Source organism: Opisthocomus hoazin, chromosome 2 (assembly GCF_030867145.1).
Source record: "Opisthocomus hoazin isolate bOpiHoa1 chromosome 2, bOpiHoa1.hap1, whole genome shotgun sequence".
In the NCBI taxonomy this organism is placed as follows: domain Eukaryota; kingdom Metazoa; phylum Chordata; class Aves; order Opisthocomiformes; family Opisthocomidae; genus Opisthocomus; species Opisthocomus hoazin.
The window spans coordinates 69,990,254-70,014,987 of record NC_134415.1 but is presented as its reverse complement, the minus strand read 5'-3'; the positions used below and the strand labels follow the sequence as shown (position 1 = coordinate 70,014,987).

Here is a 24,734-nt window from a genome sequence, read left to right as displayed (position 1 = left end):
ACGCTCACTTTCATCATGTGCACCATGATTTTCCAGTTGGAAGTCTGGAATGAGATAGTATTTGTAGAATTCCCTTGAGAGCTCCAAGTGCTTTGTTATCTACAGAACTAAATTATTAACACATTGCTGGTAATCACTCTGCTGGAACTTAATCTTTCTTTGTCCTCAACAAACTGATAAACATCTTGGAAGAAGTGTGACAGATAGGCTTGCACACTTCCATGTTTATCCTAACAGTTTAAAAAAAAAAGATGGTATTTTGTTTGTACCAACAAGTCTTGGCAAAGCAATAAGAAAGTCCATTATAAAAAGCATTTCTCTGAGTAACTCTTCAATAAACCGTATAAAGACAGACAGTCTTTTGATTAAGTGTTGTCTAGCAAGTAACAGTCAGGAGAACACTTACGGGTTTACAAAGCATTTCTGGTAAGAAAGCAAAATAGTTCCTATTTGGAGGTATTTCCAAAGAGGTCCAATTCTCAATCATTAGCGATAGTGCTAAGCAGCAAGACAGTTAAAAGTGCTATTAACTGATGAAAACTAGGGGGGAAAGAAGGAAACAGATGTATAAGCCATTTCATTGTGTATTAATGAACTAGGAACAAAATAGTTTATGGACAGTGACCCTAAATTCTTAAAAGCCTCAAAGTGTTCTGCCACAAAAGGAGTGCTAAAGAATGATGTGCCTGTACGAGGAGCATTTTGGTGACTTACACTACCTACCAAACACAAGCTGTTGCAAGTTTAAGGAAAACAAACAGCTATCTGCCTCAGTTTAAAAAATATGAACTTATTTTCTTTAATCATAAATCTAGCCAACCTTCTACTAATACATTTTACTACAAGTTTATATCTCTGCTAGAATGAAATTCTAGCCACTCACCAAAAGAAAAGTTCATACTTTATTTCTGAGAATCCTTAGAAAATGGAACAATTCAAAAGGCTTAATTTGTAAATTCAGATTTTAAAAAGTCTAAACGTATCTGTTACTGCAAGTTAGATTGAAAAGAGATGACAAGGGGAAAAGAGCCAAGACAAATGGGCATAGGGCTGGCAGTGGCAGATGAAGTTAGTTTTCATTTCTTCAGCCAGAACTAAAGCTGTCACAGAATATGACCAGACTGGTTTAAGTAACCACAGAATATAAAAATTACATTTAGTGTCTGCCTAAGAATGCAGAAACAAACTAAATACACATTCACTGGGCGGGGGGGGGGGGGGGGGGGGGGGGGGGGGGGCAGGAAGAGGCCTTTGCCCTGCGTCCTGGTTTTGGTGAAATCAGAACCAATTCTCTATTAGTGAATCCTCCTTCCAGCTAAGTTCTTCTAAGTAACTCCATTTTTCTGAAGCTGGCTGCATATGTTACAGACACTGTTCACTCCAAAGCTGATAATACCTGATGTTTACAGTTACACTGAGCTAATGGTAGGAAAGGAATGCAGAAAAAGGCCCCTCTTTATAATTATCACTACAGCAGCCAAGGCCACTGACAGATCTCTCAAGTCCCGCAAGTGAGGAGCCAGAAGGGGTCATTCTTATGAGGAGGGGCGGACAGGCCAGGTGACCCGATATTCACCAAGGCAGTATTCCACGCCATGCAGGTCATACTCAGTTTAAAGCTGGGGGATCACGAGGGTGTCTCTGTCTTCATCCATGGACGGCTTCTGAAGAGGACCCTGCTCATTGTCCTGCCTGCGATCCTGATCCAGATTCCGATCCGTGCATCCCTGAGTCCAGTTCCCATCTGCTGCCAAGTCCAGTCCAGGACTGCCTGGTGCTGCCCGGACACCAGCGCCTGGCACCCAACGCCGGGAAACTCAGTGCTGGTTTTGGATATTTTACATTATTTCTCTTATTAATAATATTATTAGTGCTATTAATAAAACTTTTTATATTCAATTTGTAAGTCTCTCTCTCCCTCTTCCTCCATTCCCCCTCTCGTAGTGGTAGGGTGGAGGTTAATAGAGAGTGTCTGTCACTCAGTATGTTGATGTCCTGCTTTAACCTGTGACACCCTGTGCATAAAACTTGCCCGTGGCTTAGCAGTTCAGGCCAAAGGCCCACTTACCGCAACATCTTTTCTTTAACAGTGGTCATAAGGAAAAATAAGAACACGGCAATAATGCACATCACTTCCGTGTGCCCCAATACAACATTGTCTGCTCCTCCACCTACTTCCAGATCGTGAGACTTACCAGATTTCTTTGCCTAATTACTGATTTCGAATCGTTCTCTTTCAAGAACTTGCCCACCATTTCCTTGAGCCTACATACTCCTCTGGCATCCACAAGGGCTACTTCTGACAGACTCCCGCGGGTCTACAGCGTGCTGTGTGACCCACCTCCACTTGCTTCTTTTCAGCCTGGTTCCCCCATCAGACCAAAAAAAGCCCTTAATTATTGAACTGGAAGAGGATTACCCTTCATGCCAGCGATCATTTTGCAGAACTCTGTCATATTGCCCTGAACTGTGTCTTTTCCCAGGCCAGAGAAACGTAGCCTGTTGACTCATCGCCTCTCACGCACGGCCACAGACCACTCTTCTGGCGCTGAACTCTTGCTCAGCTGAGATTTCCACAAGACTACTTTCACTGTCTCGCAACTCAACATCCAAGACTTACAGCAAGTTTTAACATTTCTTAAAATGTTCAAATACATTTTCTATATTTGATTCTTATCTATTGAGTCTGTTTCCCAGTTCTATTCATCTGGTATGTCTTTGATATTATTTTAAGTCATTTTCTGTATTCCAATATATTTTAAATAAAATCCTTTTAAAATACCAGTCCTTTGTAACGCTTTCTTTTCTTGGAGAGCTTCTTTGGGTTTTCTGAATGCTACGTAGTGCTTCAAGGTTAGACACCATATGCAATGAAGAACATCTGTCTTATAAATAAGAAGTGGGAGTTTGGGAGGGGGGTTTCTTCTTAAGCTGGCCTATAACTGAGTCCTATGCAGTTCACAAAGGCTCTATGTACTTCTGTACTTTCCACTAGCATTTCACTTGTTGCTTTCCTTTCTTAGCTGTATCATCTGACGAAATCAAATCTAATCCCCCACTTTCCCAAAGTTTTCTGCATGCAGCTTGTTTACAGTCTCACACATCTGCGAGTTCAGAACAGTGATCTGATATCCAAAAAGGCAACAAATTCTTATATTTCACAAGAAATCCATTTCCTATTTATCTGGCATAGGGCCCAACTGTACACACCATTAGTGAATCTTCAAACAGTCTATCCTTCTCCTCTTATACTTCTATTAGTTTCAGTACCTTTTAAGATCATAAAGGAAAATAACTTTCCAAGATCTTCGAGCAACTTAAAACAGTTATAAATCCTGTATATCATCAATACTAAAATAAAGAACAGATTCACTATTCATATCAGGATTCACAGTTCAGCAAGAGAATTATTTGGCTTTTAGAGTTTTCCTGCACTTGTTTAAATGGTCACATATTGTTAGTCTTCCTGAACTGATAAAAGAACTCCTGCTTGGTGCAGTTCAGTATTTTCACTTTGCTAGCTATACTTCCAAGTCTAACCACCACTCCTATCAAGCTGGTATCCTAGCCAGCCTCTTCAGAGCACCATTACTGTATAATAAAGTTTTAAAGAACCATAAAGAAACCAAATAACTAATTTTTTACAAGTTTGACATTTATGGTTCCAAGTCAAGAGTTTCTTTATCAGTTTCTGATCAAAGGTTACAAAAGCCACAGAGATGCAATATAAAACCAAAACGAAAAGGCCCATGGTTCACACTGCAAAGTGGTCCTCACAGGTGATCAAGCTTTGCACAGTAGGAATTATCCAAGGATTTGACCCTGTGGAAACACAATAAATTTTCTGGGGAAGACACAAAAAGAGGAAACAAGGGACTGTTGGGAGACAGTATTCGAAAACAAACTAACAAAACCCCAAAAACCCAAATTCAAAAAGGATAACATAGGTAGCAAGGGAAGAGAAGTGGAAAAGGAATGTGACAGAAGCAGAAAGAAAGAGACAGCCCTCAGCAGCTCGATAATTCCTATTGTGCAAAGCAGGAGAGAACTTGGGGAAATGAACAGAAGCATTAGACGAAACAATGCATCCAGACTGGAATAACATCCCAACTAAAATAAACTAATGAGTTACACTAGTACCAACACAGACAACAGAGACACAAAACTCGAATACAGTTACAAAGTTTAAACAACAAAAATCCAAAAATATTTTTCCTTTGAAGCAAACTTGAAGCAGGTCAAAGGTGGCATATTTCCAACTGAGCAATAAAAAAAGGTTCCAGAACTAACAAGGATTAAAATCAAGTCATAGCCTCGATCCGAAGAGATTCTCTACCCATACCCTTTTCCTCGATAGTTCATCCACATGTCAAACAAACAGAATAAAAGATGCAGATGCCTTGCTAGCGGCAGAGAGAAGACAGACTGTATCATTACAGGACTGCCGAAACTTCCCAAGTGCAAAATATGACAACTGAGGAATTACAGGTCCCATGCATGGACAAACCCACAGGAGTGGTCCTAGTGCGTAATTAACATTAGAATGTCACGTAACATACACTGTAGTCACTGGAAGTTTAAACCAGTGCAAAAAAACCCTGGCTAACAGCAGTATAAAAGCACTGGTTTGGTTCTTGAACCACAATTAGGCTCAAGGCTGGAAGTGAATTCTGGCAGAGGCGTGACCATGAATTTGTCCTGTTCGTGAACTGTTCCTACAAGCTTCCACTGTTATCTGCCATCAGAGACAGGATACGAAGCTAAACAAAAATTCAGCTTCATCCAGTAAAGCTATTGTAATAAAGTGTACTATGTTTTGTCATAAAATAAAGAAGTAAAAAAATAAACCAAGCAAACAAAGAAACTCCACCCAACAGAATATAAAGAAAGGCAAGTAAATGGATTATTTAAATACTTACATGTATCTTGTGAGTAAAAAGAAATGTCAAGTCCATCTAAAAATGCATAGGCTGTACCTATACTGTTGAGCAGGGACATGCAAGAACACTCTGCTAGTTTTAAACAGGAAGCAACAAAGCTTCAACCAAGCACAGCAGTGCACAGAAATGCTGTTTAGGAGCTAATTAGCCGAGGTGCAGCACTTTATTAGTACTACTAACATGGCCATCCTGCTAACTTGCAAGTTACCATCCAAGACTTCCTTACAATGTAACCCATGCTATTCAGCCCCTGCTAATCTCCGCTCTTCCCTCACTTAAAAGTGAAGGAAACAGCAATGAAGTTGACCTGATTAACAAAGTACATGAAAACAGTTGTGCTCCACAGTTATCTCTAGCAGTGACCTTGCTTGTACAGGCAGGGATCCAATTCTTAAATTAAGCAAAGAACCACTTCCATCTCATTATAAATACCAGTGCTTATTTCCCTCAGTGCTAGCTAAACTCATCAACCACCAAGTAGACCAAAGAGCCAAAATCATGAGCTAGAGCTCTATCACAAAGAACCCCCATGAGAAAAATTAAAAAAGATCTCCATGTCGAAGAGTAACTCAACTCCAAACTAACACATACACACACAAAAAAAAAAAAAAAAGGAAAAAAGAGAAAAAAAAGAACAATGAAGAACGATGTTGACTTTGAGACCTCAAAGGACCACTTAAAACCACAAAGATACTGACTCTGTTTGTGCAAACAAGCAGACGTGCACGGACAGCATGCAGATTTCCCCTCCCGTTCATAAAAGCAATTTTGCCAGTCATACACAAATCATGGCAGGTTGCATTAACAGTTCTCCAGTCCTACTCCAGTTTTATTTTTGTTTTAAAAATAAACTGTGTTACACATGATTTCAATATTCTGCTGGATGACCAAGCATGGGAAGGAATGAATTTAAGCGCAGTCTATAGAGAGATAATGTGAAGGCTATAATGTAAGTGAAAAATGGCCATGCTGCTAAGATAAGGCCCCAACCACCAATCTCGTTGTCAAGCCTGGCCATCTGTCAGCAGAAACCTGATTTACTGCATATAATACTGCTATACTTGATTACTACTATGCTGCTATAAAAGGCTCCTCTTTTTTTTAAGCACACCAAAAGCTACTTTCTAGCAATATAAAAGGGTTAATAAAACACCTCCTCAGCAGCCAAGCTTTATGAAACCAGATTTCAGAACTTTAAATCAAATTTCACCCAGTTTCAATGTCACTGGCAGATTAAATTGCTTTATAAATAAAAATATTAAAAACGGGGGGGGGGGGGAACAACGAAAGAAAAACATAAAATGATAGTAAATTACATTGGCTTCACCATGTAAGTCAGGCTGCTTGCACCGATGTTTGGTTTTTATGGAGATTATTTCGATGGTGGGAAATTGCAAAGAACTTTACAAAAAGCACCTTGAGAAATATTCCTACAACACAACTATTCAAGAAAAACATTAATAAAGAGGCCACTCTGCGTCATCTGATAACTAGTCTGGACATCCAAACTGTTTGCAAGTGCACTAATGACCCGAAGCATCCTTAGAGGCAGGCCTGCAAGCACTACATACAGCAATGACATAACACCTCATGGTGTAACAACTCAGACGACTGCATCTAATACAACTCTTTCCCCTCCTACATGCCAGGACAAAAATGCCTGCGGATGAGATTCATCCTTCACATCAAATACCCACTGAGTGAAACAGCTGCAGGTACTTTCTCAGGTTAATCAAACAAATCAAATAACAGCATCTAGCAATAACAACACAATTTTTCTCTCTAAACAACAGCCCTACACTGCAGGTGGTTTTGTCCCACAGCGAGCAAACAGGAGAAAAACACGTCCCAAGCAGCTGCTCATTAGGTGAGCACCGTTCTGCCTGTACAGCAAATGAAGCAAATCTCATGTGGAAAAACCCACAGTTTACAGTCATGTAATTAGGCACAGTAACACAGGCATATCCAAAAGAGGAGGGAAGACAGGTACAAATTACAGTTGCACAGGCAATTTATTTGTGGGAGTTTATGATTTTTGATGTTCCTGAACTTTAACCTTATCATTTCTTTTAATGAGGCTTGTTGCCAACTTACTTTTTTCCTATTATACAGTAACAGATAACTTTGAACAATCACCTCTTTTGTTTAATTTATATAGAATATGTATAGATTATATACAATATATATAATATATATGAACTAGTAATATATATGTATATTCTATAACTAATATAGAATATATAGAACATACATTAAACAGAATTTATTGTAAGCTTACCTGGTACTCGTTGGGCCAAAAAGTGCTGACAGCCAACTCCGCTCGAAGCCAGTCTTTGCCAGTGGAGCCGGTAACGTTCCAGATGGGATTAGCCAGCGGCCCTTTGTTCACCCTAACCAGAATGTTCAAAGTACCCGGGTTTGCTCCGTTCTTGCTGTACAGAAGGTAGCTGAAATCGATGCAGTGAGTATCATTTTCTTTCATCGTTGGAAGCTGGAGTCGAGTCTTTTCTCCAGGGTCGTGATCTGAGGAAATCACTATCATATATGATCCTAAAGAAGAAGCGAGTGGGAAAGGAAAAAACCCAAAACAGTAGTAAGGAAAATGACAAATACCAAGAAACTGATTGTTCACTGTGAAAAGCGTGGAATGCATGGATTTTCAAGCTATAAAATACCCGGAAACCACCACTGAAGCAGTATCTACAGAAGACATCACATATCTCTCAGGACCTATCTAGATGTTTCAACCTACAAACTTTTCTCTCTCCTGTTTTCAGCTCTGATAATTAGAAACAGGATCACAGATGTACTGAATAAAAATAATGAGAGGAGCAAAGAATCATCGTTATTCCAAGGTCACTGAGGCCAAAATTCTCTCAACATGCTCCACAGGTTTCCTGAAAATGAAAAATATGGAATAATAAGGTCCACATCCCTGAATGCAGCTTTATCACACCTTTCTTTACCCAGAGAGAGAGGTAGACTTGAATTTTAGATACATTAGCAATAGAAATAGCTCACTTAGGACACCAAGCCACATTTGTCCTGTAAAGTTGGGTTTGCTGCTCCATTTGCCAATGGATTTGAGGGGATAACAGAAGTTTCTATAGCTGGAAGGGAGCTTATCTTGTAAATTTGTTTTACAAGTACACAAAAGACAGAACAAGCTGAGCCTGTCTAGCTACAAAGGCACAAAGCGGAAATCAGATTTTTAAACAGATTATAGAGGACATAACACTGAAAAAGTTTGTCTCAGTATTCTGCAGAATGGACAGTAAAGACAGGGCTACCATCTATGCTAGCCCTAGAGCAGCCCCATTTCTTCAAGAGCAATAAATCTACACCAAGTACAATCTTGTGAATGAACCCCACAGGATAAAGCTTCCGAGACACGGCCTGCTAGGCAAAACTTTACAAGTAAGTGAGAAAATCCAACTCAGTATACAACCTGAATCCTTGCCGCAGGAAAGGTTCCTAACCTGAGCTTACCTACCTGCCTGCTTAATGATTCCAAATCTTCAAGCTGACAGATTTTCCTTCTACCTCCAGTCCTAAAAAGCACCATAATAAAGAGCCCTTCCTCCTGAAGAAAGCCGTGATGAAGTCCAGAAAAAATACAGTTCAAAAATTAACAAAAATTTCAAAAAAATTATAGATTTGTGAGTGCTTGTCCAAATGAGAAGCCCCATGGAAGTCCTGAGAGTATGTACATGAATGAATATTTATGGTTGGAAAATCTTCTCCAAAGTATGTATTTGTATACCTTATTACCATTCTGTACATCAAGTTTTGCCCTTTGATTTTTAGGCAATAAGGAACTGTTGTGTTCCAGTATGTCCTACACATTTGTATTAACAATTCTGAGAACTGTTGACAAGCTCAGAACATGAAAATTTACGTATATACATTATGTCATCTGTGTGACATGCTAATTTACTGGCCTGTAAAGCAATCCTGTGCTTAAAAAATTGTAACAAAAAAGAAAGCAATACTATAGAATGAAAGCAGCTCTTACTAAAGAGCTGGATGAAGAGTTAGAATGTACCCTCAGCAAGTTTGCTGATGACACCAAACTGGGAGGAGTGGTAGATACACCAGAAGGCTGTGCTGCCATTCAGCGTGACCTGGATAGGCTGCAAAGCTGGGCAGAGAGGAACCTGATGAGGTTCAACAAAGCCAAATGCAGGGTCCTGCACCTGGGGAGGAACAACCTCATGCACCAGTACAGGCTTGGGGTGGACCTGCTGGAGAGCAGCTCTGCGGAGAGGGACCTGGGTGTCCTGGTGGACGACAGGTTAACCATGAGCCAGCAGCGTGCCCTGGCTGCCAAGAAAGCCAATGGGATCCTGGGGTGCATCAAGAAGAGTGTGGCCAGCAGGACGAGGGAGGTTCTCCTTCCCCTCTACACTGCCCTGGTGAGGCCTCATCTAGAGTACTGTGTCCAGTTCTGGGCTCCCCAGTTCAAGAAGGATGAAGAGCTACTGGAGAGAGTCCAGCGGAGGGCTACAAGGATGGTGAGGGGACTGGAACATCTCTGCTACGAGGAGAGGCTGAGGGAGGTGGGCTTGTTCAGCCTGAAGAAGAGAAGGCTATGAGGGGACCTAATATATACTTACAAATATCTGAAGGGTGGGTGTCAGGAGGATGGGGCCAAGCTCTTTTCAGTGGTGCCCAGAGACAGGACAAGGGGCAATGGGCACAAATTGAAGCACAGGAAGTTCCGTCTGAACACGAGGAAGAACTTCTTCCATCTGAGGGTGATGGAGCACTGGAACAGGCTGCCCAGGGAGGGTGTGGAGTCTCCTTCTCTGGAGATATTCAAGACCCGCCTGGACAAGGTCCTGTGCAGCTTGCTGTAGGTGACCCTGCTTCGGCAGGAGGGCTGGACTAGATGACCCACAGAGGTCCCTTCCAACCCCTACTATTCTGTGATTCTGTGATTCTGTAAAGTACAGTGCTGGGATCTTGATTTTTAATACTAATCTTAAAAAAAATAAAGAAAAAACTCTACTATAACGTAACATAAGCACTTCATTAATAAGTAGAATTATAAGCAGAATCCATTATTGGAAGGAGCCAAATATAAGAACTGACATTTGCAGAATTTTTTAAATGTTGTTTCTTTCAACTATCTCAAGATAAAATCATTGGGAGGAAACAAAAAAATCACTAATCTGCTATAGTCATTGGAAGGTCCAACATACATTTTTCTGCATATCGACACATTTTATACTACTCTACTTCTTCAACCTCATTTTTTATCATTTAAAAATACTTAGCAGTAAATTTGCATATATCTATCTACATGTGTTAGTCCTACAGCATTTCATGAAATGCTCCAGACAGCATTCATAAACCTTTTGTCACAAAGCCAAAGCATCTGTTCAGCATCTTGCAAATTACTTCCCCTCACCCGCCTTTTCTAAATTTCTTAAGAGGCTATATCCCATGAATGTATACAACCTTACTCCTTCCTCAGTTGGCTACCTACTCCAAGAAAGTCAGAAGCCAATGCCAAAGTAAACTATACATCAAATTTATATCCTCAAAAAACATAGAAAATATTTTCTTATGGCTCTTATAAGAAAGTCATTGTTTCTTTGTAAAGAAATAATATGTACTAGAATAGGATTGAAAGAGTTGGTGTTTTTTTCCCATTTATACATGCTTGTAATATCTTAAGTCAAAACTTTAAAACTTTATGCAAAACTTCAGCCCTAAATACCCTCCCAACATTTTTTTTTAAACAAGCATTTCCTTCAACACTGAAAACTGCATTTCATTTTACTATGTATGTGGTATACAGGTTGCTCTGCAATCTATTAAAACAAATGAGGCCACATAAACATGAATACCAGAAATTATAGAAAGAACTTTTGTTTGAAACAAAAGATTTATAATTAGATGTCTAGCTAAGTTAGAGCTAGCATAGTGTTCACGAGAACAAGATATAAAGTTTTCAAACTTGATAGGTATTGGCTAATGTTACACACTACTTCTATAAAGCAACGTCCACTGGAAGAAGGATCGTAGTAGGGATGCATCCCTACGAACATGTGTGCTCACAGAATTAGCACTAAATGCCCCGTCACACAACAAAACAAATGTATGCATTTCATAAGTGTTATTAGACAGGAAGTAAAAGGATTAAATAAAACCAGTACCAGAAGATTTTCTTTTTAACTTTTAAATAATTAGCTACAGTGAACCAGAACTGTGCTGATGAGAGACAGTAATTTATAATGCTATCCAAATACCCCTCAAAATAAATACAATTATTAAAAACAAGACTTTCAAAGGTAATGTACAGTCCAGCGTACACTTAGATATTAGCACACAGAGATCCCACGAGGTAAGGCAAACATCTGACGTGTTCTCACGTACAGCTACTGCAACACTCAGCTGATCATGTAAATGGGCAGACAGCATTTATATTTATGCACAAACAGTGAAACATAGGTATAACTGCATACGAAAAAACCTCACACACACAGGAAACAAATTACCAAGTCAAAAGTTTTCAATTAATCGATGTAATTTAATAAAGGGATGACAAAACAGCCAACCAGCCAGTTTCTGGAACTAACCGACTCCTTGGATTTTTATTAGAGGCAATATCAGCACAGTACAAAAGCAAGAGCTGGTAAGCAAACCTCAGCAAACCATTTCAAGCCACAGTGAACAACTACCCAGATATTTAATGTTAAAACAGAGAACGAACAAGAGGACAGGCAATCACAAAATAGACAGTAACATATTCTTGGTCTTGGCAGAAACATGAAGTATAAATGAGGGAAAAGCTCACAAATTTAGTAATCCCTAAGATTAACTATCTATCTGATATTTTCAATGAGAATTTAGAGCAACTGTTAGAGACAACTATTCACAACAGTGCTCCAGGCTGGAGCAGGGGAACAGGGTGACGAGCAAGGGGCAGCACTGCCCACCGCCCCCAGTCCCCATCCCCCTGCACTGGTGGTGGGCAATTAAATTAATTTTTTCCCAAGTAAAGTTTTGCCCATGACAATCAGTAATAGTGATTTCCCAAAAAAGTGATCGCCCTGTCATTTGTCTCAACCCATGAGCTTTTCCATCTTGTTTTGTCCCCTTGTGCTGTTGAAGAAGGGAGTGAAAGAGCACCTGGGTGGGGATCTGGCCAAGGTCAACCCAGCACAGCTGCCAAAAAGGTAAATAGTAGCAGTTAGATAGTTTTACCTAACTGCAGCTAGATACTGCATATACTAGCTGTTTTATTAAATCCCAGTAGAGCCAGGCACTGTGACTTTTGCCATAGTTATTAGCCTACCAGATCAAGCACCAGCACATGTTAAATATTCTATATACCTACTTCCCTTGCAGACAAGCAAAAAAAAAAAAAAAGGCAACGGACCTGTGTCCTTTTTCCAATAAGATTTTATAATAAGGAAGTTGTGAGTTGCCTCATTAAAAAAAATGATAAAAAAAAATTAAAAATCCGTATCTTGGGCAATGAAGAAAGAAAAGCTTGAAACATGAAAGAGCAAAACTTCAGTTTTTCTTCTTACAAGACAGAAAGAATAAATTTCATCTTTGGATGATGCCGTAAGAAATTAGAGGTGAAAAGTATCCAAAGTCACAATTTACAACTGGACAAAGAGCCATTGCTCTTAACTATTCCTTTCACTGTCCATTTTTCACTGTGCCCAAGCACACAGTCTTTAGTTAACTCTGGCAGCAGGCCTGTTATAAAATGCATCACAACTCATCAGTAACATTCTTCTTGAAGCATATAGTTTGACATTGATGTTGGTTCAGTGATTCCCGAAAGACTCTTCCCCATACTTGCGAGTTCACTATATTTCAAACCCATAAGGAACGTTCCCTTTCTCCCAGCCACACTGAGGTGTTCTTTCTCCTGTTTACAGCTAGCTTACATTTCTCCAAATCAAACTCCATCCTCCCATTTTTGCTTTTCTTCTCTGAAGTCCCCTTCTATTTATTTGCCAGTTAATAGCTCCTAATATTATTCCTGATCTGAAAGGTCAATCCAATTCTCTTCCGCATAGAATAGAAACATTAGAGCATGTAACAGCTAAATAACACTGCCTCCTAAGCCTTTACCCAGCTCAGGCCCAGAATTCAGCTTTAGAATCTGACTTTCAGCAAGATTTGCTGCCTATTCAGCACTTCTTCATGAACTCGCTAAAAGGCATTTACATAGATATGGAATAAAGAGACACTAGACTTTTCCTTGGCCCTATTATTAAATATATCTGTATATTCCTCGTAGCTTTCACTATGTTTTGTTTTTTTTGATAAGCATTGAACTTGATGTCCTAGCTCAATAGCAAGGACAGATCATTTCAGAATAAAATAATACCTTCACTAATTACCTGTGAAAAGCCTTAGTTTTTATGCCCTACTGAAAACCAAGCTTTCTTATCATCAAGCAGTTAATTGCAGGTAAGAAATCATGCTACGATTTTAAAAAAATGAATAAATCCTTAACTAAAATATGCCTGCTGTAATGTACCAATATGGCAGACCACTTTCCCGATCAAATGATTTTCTCTCACTCCTTTGCTCCCTGAGAAACGGGCTTCTATTTGAAGTGTGAAACTTGTAATTTTCAGCAGGCTCGTCTTCCACTCCTGCAAATCCTGTTTTCTTCAAACAAGTACCAACCATCAAACCATCTCCATTTTGAGGGCACACTGTTGTAACTACTCTGCCTGCTACTGTGCTCCTTCAGTTACTAAGACACGATTGTATCGCCTTCAGGTGAAAAAATATAATTCGAGAAGTTCCAAATTTCACATGCGACTAGATTTAAGTGTACAGAAGTGGACTCAACTTTGCAGTTCGCTGATGGGGAAAAAAAAATCACTTATATACTTCCCATTGTAGCAGGGAGTGAAGATGCTTAAATAGATTCACAGAAGAAGATCCAGTAAAAAAGAAGTCCTTCCCCTAAAGTTAAAAGAAGGGGCTGTCTACTTCACAGAAATGTCAACAACATGAGGTAGAGAGTCAACGTACTTAAGTGCATTATCCTAAAGCTCCGGACTACACAACCTTTTTATTTCCCTTTTTAATAACTACTATATAACATTGTAGTCCCCGATCAGGTTTCAGCCAACGTTTATGAGAGACAGTTGGCAATGAACTGACACTGAAATACAGAAATAGGCTTGCAACTGGAAGCAGAATGCAAACAGAAGTAGTTCAGAAATGTCCATATTAATTCACAGAAAGCTTACACTACTCACACACTAGTATTGATGCTTATTTTGGTCTTCAGAGCAGTATCCCTGTGATCATTTCACAGAGGGCCCTTTACATGTATTTCTGCTATTTGCAAGAAGGGAAAAAGTAAATGCTAATGATAAAACCTCAAAAGCTATCAACCTTTTCTTCTGGCAGGAAGTATATTCTTTTCAAAATAAAAAAAAAGCAAAGCCAATGAATAAATTTAATATACTCCAGGTAAACCTCCATCTGCTTGGGCTTAAAAAACCTCACACTATTATAGCCTCTTCTTCCTCTTTGTCTTTCCACTACCCAAAAATTATTCCATTACACAAAATATGCAACATCATTACTTCCTGATTCACCTGTTAGCTGCTTTCATAAAAAAAAAATTAAAAAAAAAAAACATTATCGCCATAAACACAAGAGTTCTCCAAAATTTCTTTAAATGGTTAGCATTCAGAAGTATCTTTCCACACACTTCACTTGCTTTCAGTATTATTCCCTACCTAAGACTTGACCTGTTGAAGGCGTGATTCAATTTCTTTACAGATTCTCATAAATGAAGTGGGGGGGGGGGCGGAATCAGGATCACAAATTTCAACGTCACTGCACAGCTCACTGCCAATGCACCGCAACTCCAATGTAAGTCAAGACAAGACTCTGAATTTACTACAAAGATTAAAAATAACAACAACAAAAACACACAACAAGACAACAGGGGAAATTTTTCTGGAGAATGCAATCCATTCATTTTTACTTCCCATAGAGAAAGAGTATTATTAAAATAACCAATCCGAAACAGGTCATTAAGCTACACCGTGTAAATAAAGGCAGAGTACTCATTCAAACTCACTCAGCCTAAGGGACTTCAATAGCTCATCAATTTTGCACAGACACTGCAATTTCATATGATGAGAAAAGGCTTCCTGCCCTTCAGCCTGCACTTGGTCATGCCAAAAGCACTGCTCTACAGCAAGGTCACGTAACTGGGATTCCCCCATTGTCCACATCCACAAAGCAAAGCTGCAGCCAGGGGACCGCTTGACGAGGCAGCACAGCCTAACACCCATTCAGGCAAGGTAAATCACAGCAGCACCAGATCAGCCACAGAAATAGCATCACGGATGCCACAACACTTCACCAGTATATGATACTACTGGCATGATACTACTATCACTAATGACTTTTCTATTCCATAACAAGAAAATATTTGCCAATCAAAAGAAAAAAAAACAAGTAAAAAAAAAAAACAAAACAAAACAAAAAAACGAAAAAAACCCCAAACCTCATGTTTCAAAAGTATGCCAGTATTTGGAGCAAAGTTTATGAAGAAGTTTTGACTGAAAATCATTCCTCAGGCTACAAGCAGCTACAAAAGTTGTGTTCCTCTTATCAACATTTTACATATGAATAAACATGAAACATACACACACTTTTGAAGTGTTTGAATTCCTGGCTTTCTCATACATAACACCAGCTTCCTGTGGATTTGTTTGCACTGATGCAGAGAAAGAAAACAGGATTACATATCAGTTTCTGAGGTATGATAATTTAAGTTTTTTCATCTTGCTTTTTTTGGTGATGGATCTTTAGCAAATACATAGGCTTTAAGTATTCCAAAATCTCAGACAGAAAAATGTCAGCAACTGAAATTTGTAATGGAAGCTCACAGCATCCACTCAAAAGAGTATTTATCTTACAAGGTACTCCTTTGAACAGCCTCTTCCAACAAAGCATTCAGAAAATGACATTTGACACGGTGCATCAGGCAAGCTTACGGAAGGACAGTGTTACTGAACAGTAAGCTGCATTTAAGTAACCAAAAGGCACACGAAATAGTTCTGTATTTATTTGGGAACTAAGCAAGGCACTTGGTCATGAATTTGTAACATCAGTGTCCGTGAATGGATGGCTAAGATGACAGGAACAACTGAAATTCTGTTGTAAAGCCACAAATATCCCACGGGTGGTGGCACGGTGACTGTCTGATGCTTCTCAGCCACCCAGGGGCTGATCTGGCTGCCCAAGCAGCAGCGAACACTGGTCAGCTACAGAATCACAGAAAGCTTTGGGTTGGAAGGGACCTTTCGAGGTCATCTAGTCCAACCCCCCTGCAGTGAGCAGGGACAGCTTCAACTAGACCAGGTTGCTCAGAGCCCTGTCCAACCCGGCCTTGAATGTTTCCAGGGATGGGGCCTCCACTACCTCTCTGGGCAACCTGCTCCCGTGTTTCACCACACTTATGGCAAAACATTTCTTCCCTATATCTAGTCTAAATCTACCCTCCCTTAGTTTAAAGCCATTACCTCTTGTCCTATCACAACAAGCCCTGCTCCCTTTGTTGCCTCTCTATCTGTCGGGGGGGGGTGAGGGGGGTGGAGAATGTATTTTTCTGCACCTGTGTGTTGTACAGTGAAGTTGTTGAAAGTGTTCGTAGGTCTCTGTCTTCACGGGACTGAATTTTCCCCACGAGAAGCTGAATACCTTGAGGTTTGGCAGTGTTAGCTGCCTCTCTGGGAGGACCTGCACACTGGAACATCTTACTGGTTTTAGGCTGTGCAGGCATGAATGGTACCTGGATATTTGATATCCCAGTTGGGTAACTTCATATGAAGTTGATACTAAGAGTTGAAACCCATTTTGCTTTACCACTGCTGTAAATTGCTCTGATATTCCTTGGCTGGGCAAGGTGAGCAGTAATGCATAAGCAGACATCTCCCTGTGCATTACTTTTGGTCCACCCATTTTTGTGGCAGACATTCCAGCATGAAAGACCAGTGTTAGCCATTCTGTGTCCACTTACAGGACCATGATGACACCGTATCATCATCTCCACTACTGATCACAAACCAAACATCCAAACAGACCCTCAAGCCAAGGGGCATGTAGCTTTTACAAATGCTGATTAAAGAGACACACTTTCCTTTACTGAGAAGGTTACAGGCAGGTGGAGATCAAATTATCCTCTGCTAGATATTATTTATTTGGAAAGAAATTAAAGCAAAATTTGAAAGTATTAGAAGCATTCTAAGGCCAACAGTCTTACAGAGGATGTGACCGCTGAGCATTTGCATATGTCTTTGGTGGACTGTGTGTTTGCTGCAGTGCACAAAAATGAGTTCACAGAGAATTCACAAACATCAGCTGAGGCGACCCGAAAGCTCGCTGCCGCTGAAACACACAGAGCTTTCCTCCCAGCCCACAGATTCAGCCCATCTCCTCCTCCACCTGTGCTCACTGGACCCTTGCAAGAGCCAAATCGATACCCAAATCCAGCAAAAAACAACCCAGGTCTCCTGTCCCACTCTTGAGAGAGGCAAGGGGACAGCAAAGTTTGATTTCTTTCCAGACAAGGGAAATGAACTGACTCCTGGAACAGCCTAACAAGCACCAGACCCAGGTCAAGATATGAGAGGAAACTGAAGCTGTAATACATACACAGACAAGGATTTTTTCCCCCCTGAAGAAACACAAATTTAGGTAAAAGTAACTTCTTTCAAGTAGCTGGAAACTCTTTAGAGAAAGACAGCTCAAAAAAATAGCTTTAGGACTATTTTATCGTTGTTGCCAACTTAAAAAAAGTCCTGCAAACTCTTTAGGGATTTTTTCCCCCACTCCTAAGTGGCATTTAGATTTTAACTTCTGAAGCAGCATTCATATTCAGAGTGTCTTTAACACACTAATCATTCTTCCACAAGCAACAGTATTTAAAGTGCATTGAGAAGACAGTTATTCCTATCAGCTTAAGACACTGAAATTGAAAACAGAAATTAAACTGGTCATTCCCTGGATAAATCTGTGACAGCAGAAAATAACATTCAACAATCTGCTGAGAATACCACTCCCAAGGATCACCAACAGTTAAACAAATGCTCGAAAGCCATAATTGTTACCATATGTGACAGCAGATTACAATTGTTATTGCAGACCTTTCAGAAGAGGAAATTATATGCCCTGTACTTCTTGAAAGTAGTCTTAGAATTTATTCAAAGTATGGGAGATTTATCAAAAAGTTTCACTAGACTTTTTTTTCTTGGTAACTGGAAGACTATTCATTCCTTTATTTTGGACCACTTTTTCTTGGCACCAAAATAATAATTTTTCCTCCTACAAAAGCAATTTTCCTCAGAACATTGCTTTATGCAAAGCGACCTGAAGAATCATCTTTTACATTCATATTTTATTCCTTTTACAGGTGTAGGACCTACACTTTAAGAGCTGTATAACCCTACGATTAAATGCACAACATGAATTAAGAATCAACTACTGATAAGAGTTACCACAGATAAGAGTTTTAAAAATCAATATAGAACAAAGTTTAAATCATCCAAATAATACTTACCTATACATTCAGAAGACAGAACTAATAACAAATTGTCACCTCTTCCTCAAAATATCAGCCATCCTCCCCTCCGAAGTAGGCACCTTGCTTTACAGTGATTCACTCTCCAGTTCAAAATAACCAGGAGTCATGTCTTTACCAATGCAATTGCAGTACTATTTTGTGAACTTAAGTACTTGCTGGAAACCTTTAAGTTTATTTCCAAGGAAGTCTTCAATCTCTCTTTAGACCATCAACTATACCCAGTTATGCACATCAGCAAAATCAATTCTTAAGCTGTTTAACGCATGTGGTACATTAACACCAAATACCCTGAAGAGCTCTGAATTTTATATAGATGGAAAGAAAAAGGCTAAAAAAACAAAAAAAAAAAAAAAAAAAACCCCAACCATGAACAGCTACTTCTGCATCCAGTTACTGTGATGTTGGTCTTGCAAGCACAAACAGCCCTATAATGGATCTCTATGATAATCATGATAAATAACACCACCTGAAGAGAACAATCAAAATCCACGGATCCTACGTATCCAAAAAATGCATTGTGGAATCCTATCCAAGAATATGAGGAATCATAATCCATCACACTAAATACCATGGAAACAATACTAAAAACCCTAAACAGCTGCTATGCACCAGAACGAATTCATACAGGCAACAGAACCAACAAAAACAGACAGACAAAAAAACCCACCCAAAACACAGTTGAAACATTGGTCTTGATACTCTAGGTAGGCTTAGAACATACATGAAAACTTACATTCAGAACTTAGAATTCTTTTGTCTCTTAGATGCTGGAGCTCACAGTTAAAACAGACACATGGGTTTCGTGGTGTGTGACAACTCTCATCATGCTTCACCTCTTGCTAACAGCCCTCTGTTCCATAGACATCAACTACTCTGGCAAACACTTAAACTGATTAGCATTAATACATTACATCCAGAGTAATGGTTATAACCTGTACTTAGTTTGATGTCTGCTGCAATTCCATCAGGTATGATGGAGGCCAGGACGTCTGGGAGGTCATCATATTTTCCATCTGAATTAGTTGTCTTAAAATAAGTGAACAGACAAATAAATAAGCTCTTCCTATAAACCCTTGCCTCTCAAATTATACTAGCAGCTCAACTGGCTTTACACTCTAGTACACACCATCTTTCTTCTACAGGCAAATACTTCTGAGACGGATGGAAACAACCCGATCTATTATAAAAATCACTCATGCTAACATACTAGCATGGTTTTGATACCGTTTTGAAAGAAATAATTGGGCTCGGTGTTCAGCAATGGGAAGAACAGCAAGGAGAAAGACTGCATATAAGCCAGGACTGCTGTTTTTGAGAAAACTTGAAGTTCACAGCTATTAATGGGGTTTGGTGGTTTTTGTTGTTGTTTGGGGGATCTTTGTCTCATTCTCAAAAAACACCTCAGTTTACAAAGATCGGCATCTTTCCTCTTGACGCCACACTTTCCAACTAATAAAAATTTGAAACAGCTTTTTCCTAGCAAATAGTTTATACATACTAATGCTATTTCAACCCTCCTTTGTTCTGAACACTGGGGTTCACAATGCTGACAAAATAGGCTAAGCATATTCACCCAAGCCCACTAAGCATTTCTCTACCTCCATGAGGTTACCAACTAATGCTTGGCACCAACTAATGCGACTAACCTAAAGTTCTAAAAAACACAAAACTAAGAAATCTACCAAAAGATGTACTATATGACGGATGAGAACCCAGTCTCTGTTTCAGACAATTTGTGAACTTTTAACACTAATATTAATTACTCAAACATTGTACTTAATTATTAGGACTAGGAATTGGACCCATGTTCCAAATGTAATTTCATGCAAATTTCTTCCGTGATTGAGTTATTTCACATTTTGGTTTCTCCAATGACGCAGTACAGATACTAGAGTACCAAGTCATCCAAATAGCTATTTCATTTTCTTTGCTTTTTTTTAAACTGCAGTTACGCTTTTCAATAACGTTTTTGCACTTGTACTTCCTAAGGGAATGTATAATTTATCCTGAACTAAGAGCATTATTTCAGTCTCTCAAACTTTTCCTTCATTAGAATTTACCAAAACCATACAGGAAATCTGAAGTTTTTTTAAAAACTATGAATCCGAATACTGCCTTCAAATGTTCAGAATGTCCAAATAAGAATCTTTGAGTCAAGTGTCAAGAAGCATCTCAGAAAATGAGGAGCGATTAATCATTGTCTTCTAACACTTTTTTTTATAATCTCTTTCTAAGAAGGGAATATCAAACAAATTTAGAAAACAAGCACAATTTAACCACGAGAAAGTAGTTTCTAAAAAAAAGGGTGGTGTTTTTTTTTTTTTAATAATTCTTTTCTTCCCTTTTGCGCTTTACCTATTAAACCTCCTGAGACTGATCAATGGCTAACCAGGAATTGTGACTTTTTCCAACACAAATAGATAAAAATAGGCAAGAAAACATGTGTCTTGTTAGCTGACTGGTTCTTTTCTCACATACACAAGACACACAACTTTTCCTGGCATTATGCACATAGAGACACTTCAGAGGGGAAAACTGTGATGGCAGATAGCAGAACACTTGCTACTCTGGTAAGAGACAGCTATTAAGCACTCAGTCCCATAATTCAATTAACATTTTAGCTAATCGCCGACCTGAATCTCTCTTACTGCAATTTAAGATTATTACTGCTTAACCTATCACCAGCCAACATGAAGACTAGGTTACCACCTTCTCTGCATCAACCCTTTACTTTTTGAGAACTTCTATTTCCTTCTTCTCTCCTGTAGAAAAGACAGTCCTAATTTCTTTAGTCTTTCTAGAGAGGATATGCTGCTGTCTAGCCTTCTGTCACTTCTTCTGCTTTCTTCTGAGCTTTCCCAGAATGGAAATTCTCCTTCCACACTCCAAACTGAATACAAGTACCTATTCTTCTAACCGCACTAAGAGGGGAAATAAAAAGCAACTATTTTATATGTTTCTATACAGAATATCCTATACAAAGCAATCACAACAGCTGCCTTTCCCATAACAGTGTAACTATGTGGACTCACATTTAGTAATTCACAGCAACCACAAAAACCATTTGTGCAGATCTACTGCTTCATCTTGCACTCACGCCGTTGATCATTCCACCCAAATGTCATTGCAAGCCTGCCCAGTTTCACCAAATCATTTATTTTTTAATGTTTTTCAATTCTTCTTGCTTAGTAGCACCCCAATCCATCATAACCATTTTGAACCCCAGATTACCCTCAAATAGGCTCGTAGGCTCAGTAACCTGCATATCCTCATAAAGTTCAAAGGACATTTGTTGTTCCATCATCCATGGCACTAACAAAAACATTAAGAACTAGACAGGATCAGCTTTCCAAGCAGCTTTTCACCTTCTGTAAAGCAGTTTCAGTTTCATCAAGACGTTTCTTGTCTAAGCTTAACAGAGTAAGCGTCGTAGGTTAACATATGTGGTACCTACTGCTTCACACTCTTTTCCTTACATATTTAGATAAATAAATTTGCACTTCCTTAAATACTACAGAATTTCCCCCTCAATACTCCCCAGCACGTGCACCTTTACTCACTACCACATAAAACACCCTGTCATGCTGAGGGGTGGTTAAAGAGCTGAAGATCATCAGCTCTGCTGGACAAAAGACACTTTGTTTCAATGCTGACACCTCCGCTGTCCAGGCCAGCAGCAGGAGCAAGCCAGCCCAGAGATTTAGGGACCAATAGGAGCAATTAGGCTGTAGAGCTTGGTTTGGTTTGGTGTAACTGCTTTGTCTGAACAAAAAGCAAAACAAAAAAAAAATTAAATACCTTCAAAAGCTAAAAAAAATTTTTCAAGTCTATACAGCTAAGAAAATCCATCATTTCTTTCCATGTCAGGTACTAATTACGATTGTAGTTATTAATCTACTAAGAAGTTTCTTGGAATAAAAATAACCCATTGAGAGATGCAAGCTTAAAAAAAAAAAAAAAAAAAGTACTTGCTTTCAAAATGTAACTTCCTGAGGCAGCTGCTAAGTGAGCCTACCAGGGAGGTGCCTCGCTAGGCCTGCTGTTTACTAACAGAGAAGGACTGGTGGGAGGTGTGATGGTCGGAGACCATCTTGGGCTTAGTGACCGTGAAATGATAAAGTTCTCGATTCATGAAGTTAAGAGGGGGGCCAGCAAAACCACCACCATGGACTTTCGGAGGGCAGATATTGGCCTATTCAGGACGCTGGTTGAGAGGGTCCCCTGGGAGAGAGTGCTGAAGGGCAAAGGGGTTCCAGCAGGCTGGACATTCTTCAAGGAGGAAGTCTTAAAGGCACAGGAGCAGGCTGTCCCCATGTGCCGCAGGACAAATCGACAGGGAAGACTACAGGCCTGGCTGAACAGGGAGCTCTTGCTGGGACTCAGGAAAAAAAGGAGGGTCTACTACCTATGGAAGAATGGGCAGGCAACTCTAGAGGAGTACACAGGTCTCATTAGGTCATGCAGAGAGAAAGAAATTAGAAAGGCAAGAGCCCAGCTAGAACTCAGGCTGGCAACTGTTGTAAGGGACAACAAAAAATGTTTTTACAAATAAATCAACAACAAAAAGAGGGCCAAGGAGAATCTCTATCCCTGATTGGATAAGAGGGGCAATATTGCCACCAAGGATGAGGAAAAGGCTGAGGTGATTAATGCCTTCTTTATCTCAGTCTTTAATAGCCAGACCAGTTATTCCCAGGGTAGTCAGCCCCCAGTGCTGGAAGATAGGGAAGCAGAGCAGAATAAACCTCCCATAATCCAGGAGGAAGCAGTTAACAACCTGCTGTGTCACCTGGACACTTAGAAGTCTATGAGGCCAGATGGGATCCACCCAAAAGTGCTGGGAGAGGAGCTGGCCAAGCCACCCTCCATCATCTATCAGCAGTTCTGGCTAACAGGGGCGGTCCCAGATGATTGGAAGATCACCAGTGTAACACCCATCTACAAGAAGGGCCGGAAGGAGGATCCCGGGAACTACAGCCTGACCTCAGTGCTGGCCAAGATTATGGAGCGATTCATCCTGAGTGCACTCACCGGGCATGTGAAGGACAACCAGGGGATCGGGCCCAGCCAGCATGGGTTCATGAAAGGCAGGTCCTGCTTAACCAACCTGATCTCCTTCTATGACCAGTGGATGAGGGAAAGGCTGTGGATGTTATCTACCTGGACTTTAGTAAGGCTTTGATACTGTTCCCCACGGCATCCTGCTGAAGAAACTAGCTGCCCATGGTTTGGATGGGTGTACTCTTTGCTGGATAAAAAAATGGCTGAATGGTCAAGCGCAGAGAGTAATAGCGAATGGAGTTAAATCCAGCCGGCAGCCAGTCACAAGTGGTGTTCCCCAGGGCTCAGTTTTGGATCCGGTCTTGTTTAATATCTGTATCAATGACCTGGATGAGGGGATTAAGTGCTCCCTCAGTAAGTTTGCAGATGACACCAAGCTGGGCGGGAGTGTCGATCTGCTCGAGGACAGGAAGGCTCTGCAGAGGGATCTGGAGAGACTGGATCAATGGGCCGAGGCCAATCGTATGAGGTTCAACAAGGCCAAGAGCCGGGTCCCGCACTTCAGTCACAACAACCCCACCAAACACTACAGGCTTGGGGAGGAGTGGCTGGAAAGCTGCCCGGCAGAAAAGGACCTTGGGGTGTTGGTCGACAGCCAGCTGAACATGAGCCAGCAGTGTGCCCAGGTGGCCAAGAAGGCCAATGGCATCCTGGCTTGGATCAGGAATCATGTGACGAGCAGGAGTAGGGAGGTGATCGTGCCCCTGTACTCGGCACTGGTGAGGCTGCACCTCGAGTACTGTGTTCAGTTTTGGGCCCCTCGCTACAAGAAGGACATTGAGGTGCTGGAGCATGTCCAGAGATCGGCAATGAGGCTGGTGAGGGGTCTAGAGAACAAGTCTTATGACGAGCAGCTGAGAGAGCTGGGGCTGTTTAGCCTGGAGAAGAGAAGGCTGAGGGGAAATCTCCTTGCTCTCTACAGCTACCTGAAAGGAGTTTGTAGTGAGACAGGTGTTGGTCTCTTCTCCCAGGTAACTAGCGATAGGACAAGAGGCAGTGGCCTCAAGTTGTGTCAGGGGAGGTTTAGATTGGATATTAGGACAAATTTCTTTAGTGAAAGAGTGGTCAGACATTGGAACAGGCTGCCCGGGGAGGTGGTGGAGTCACCATGCCTGTAGGTGTTTAAAAAACGTGTA

At 40.4% G+C, this 24,734-nt stretch overlaps 1 protein-coding gene across 8 annotated transcripts in view; it reads right to left on the bottom strand.

The window, feature by feature from the left end:
• The window catches only part of PTPRK (protein tyrosine phosphatase receptor type K), a 326,159-nt gene that overhangs the window by 266,126 nt on the left and 35,299 nt on the right, over positions 1-24,734 (bottom strand). For all 8 annotated transcript variants that reach the window (XM_075414077.1, XM_075414080.1, XM_075414079.1 and 5 more), the window contains exon 2: positions 7,219-7,490. In XM_075414077.1, the coding sequence (XP_075270192.1) occupies positions 7,219-7,490 (272 nt within the window). The remainder of the gene's footprint in view (positions 1-7,218; positions 7,491-24,734) is intronic.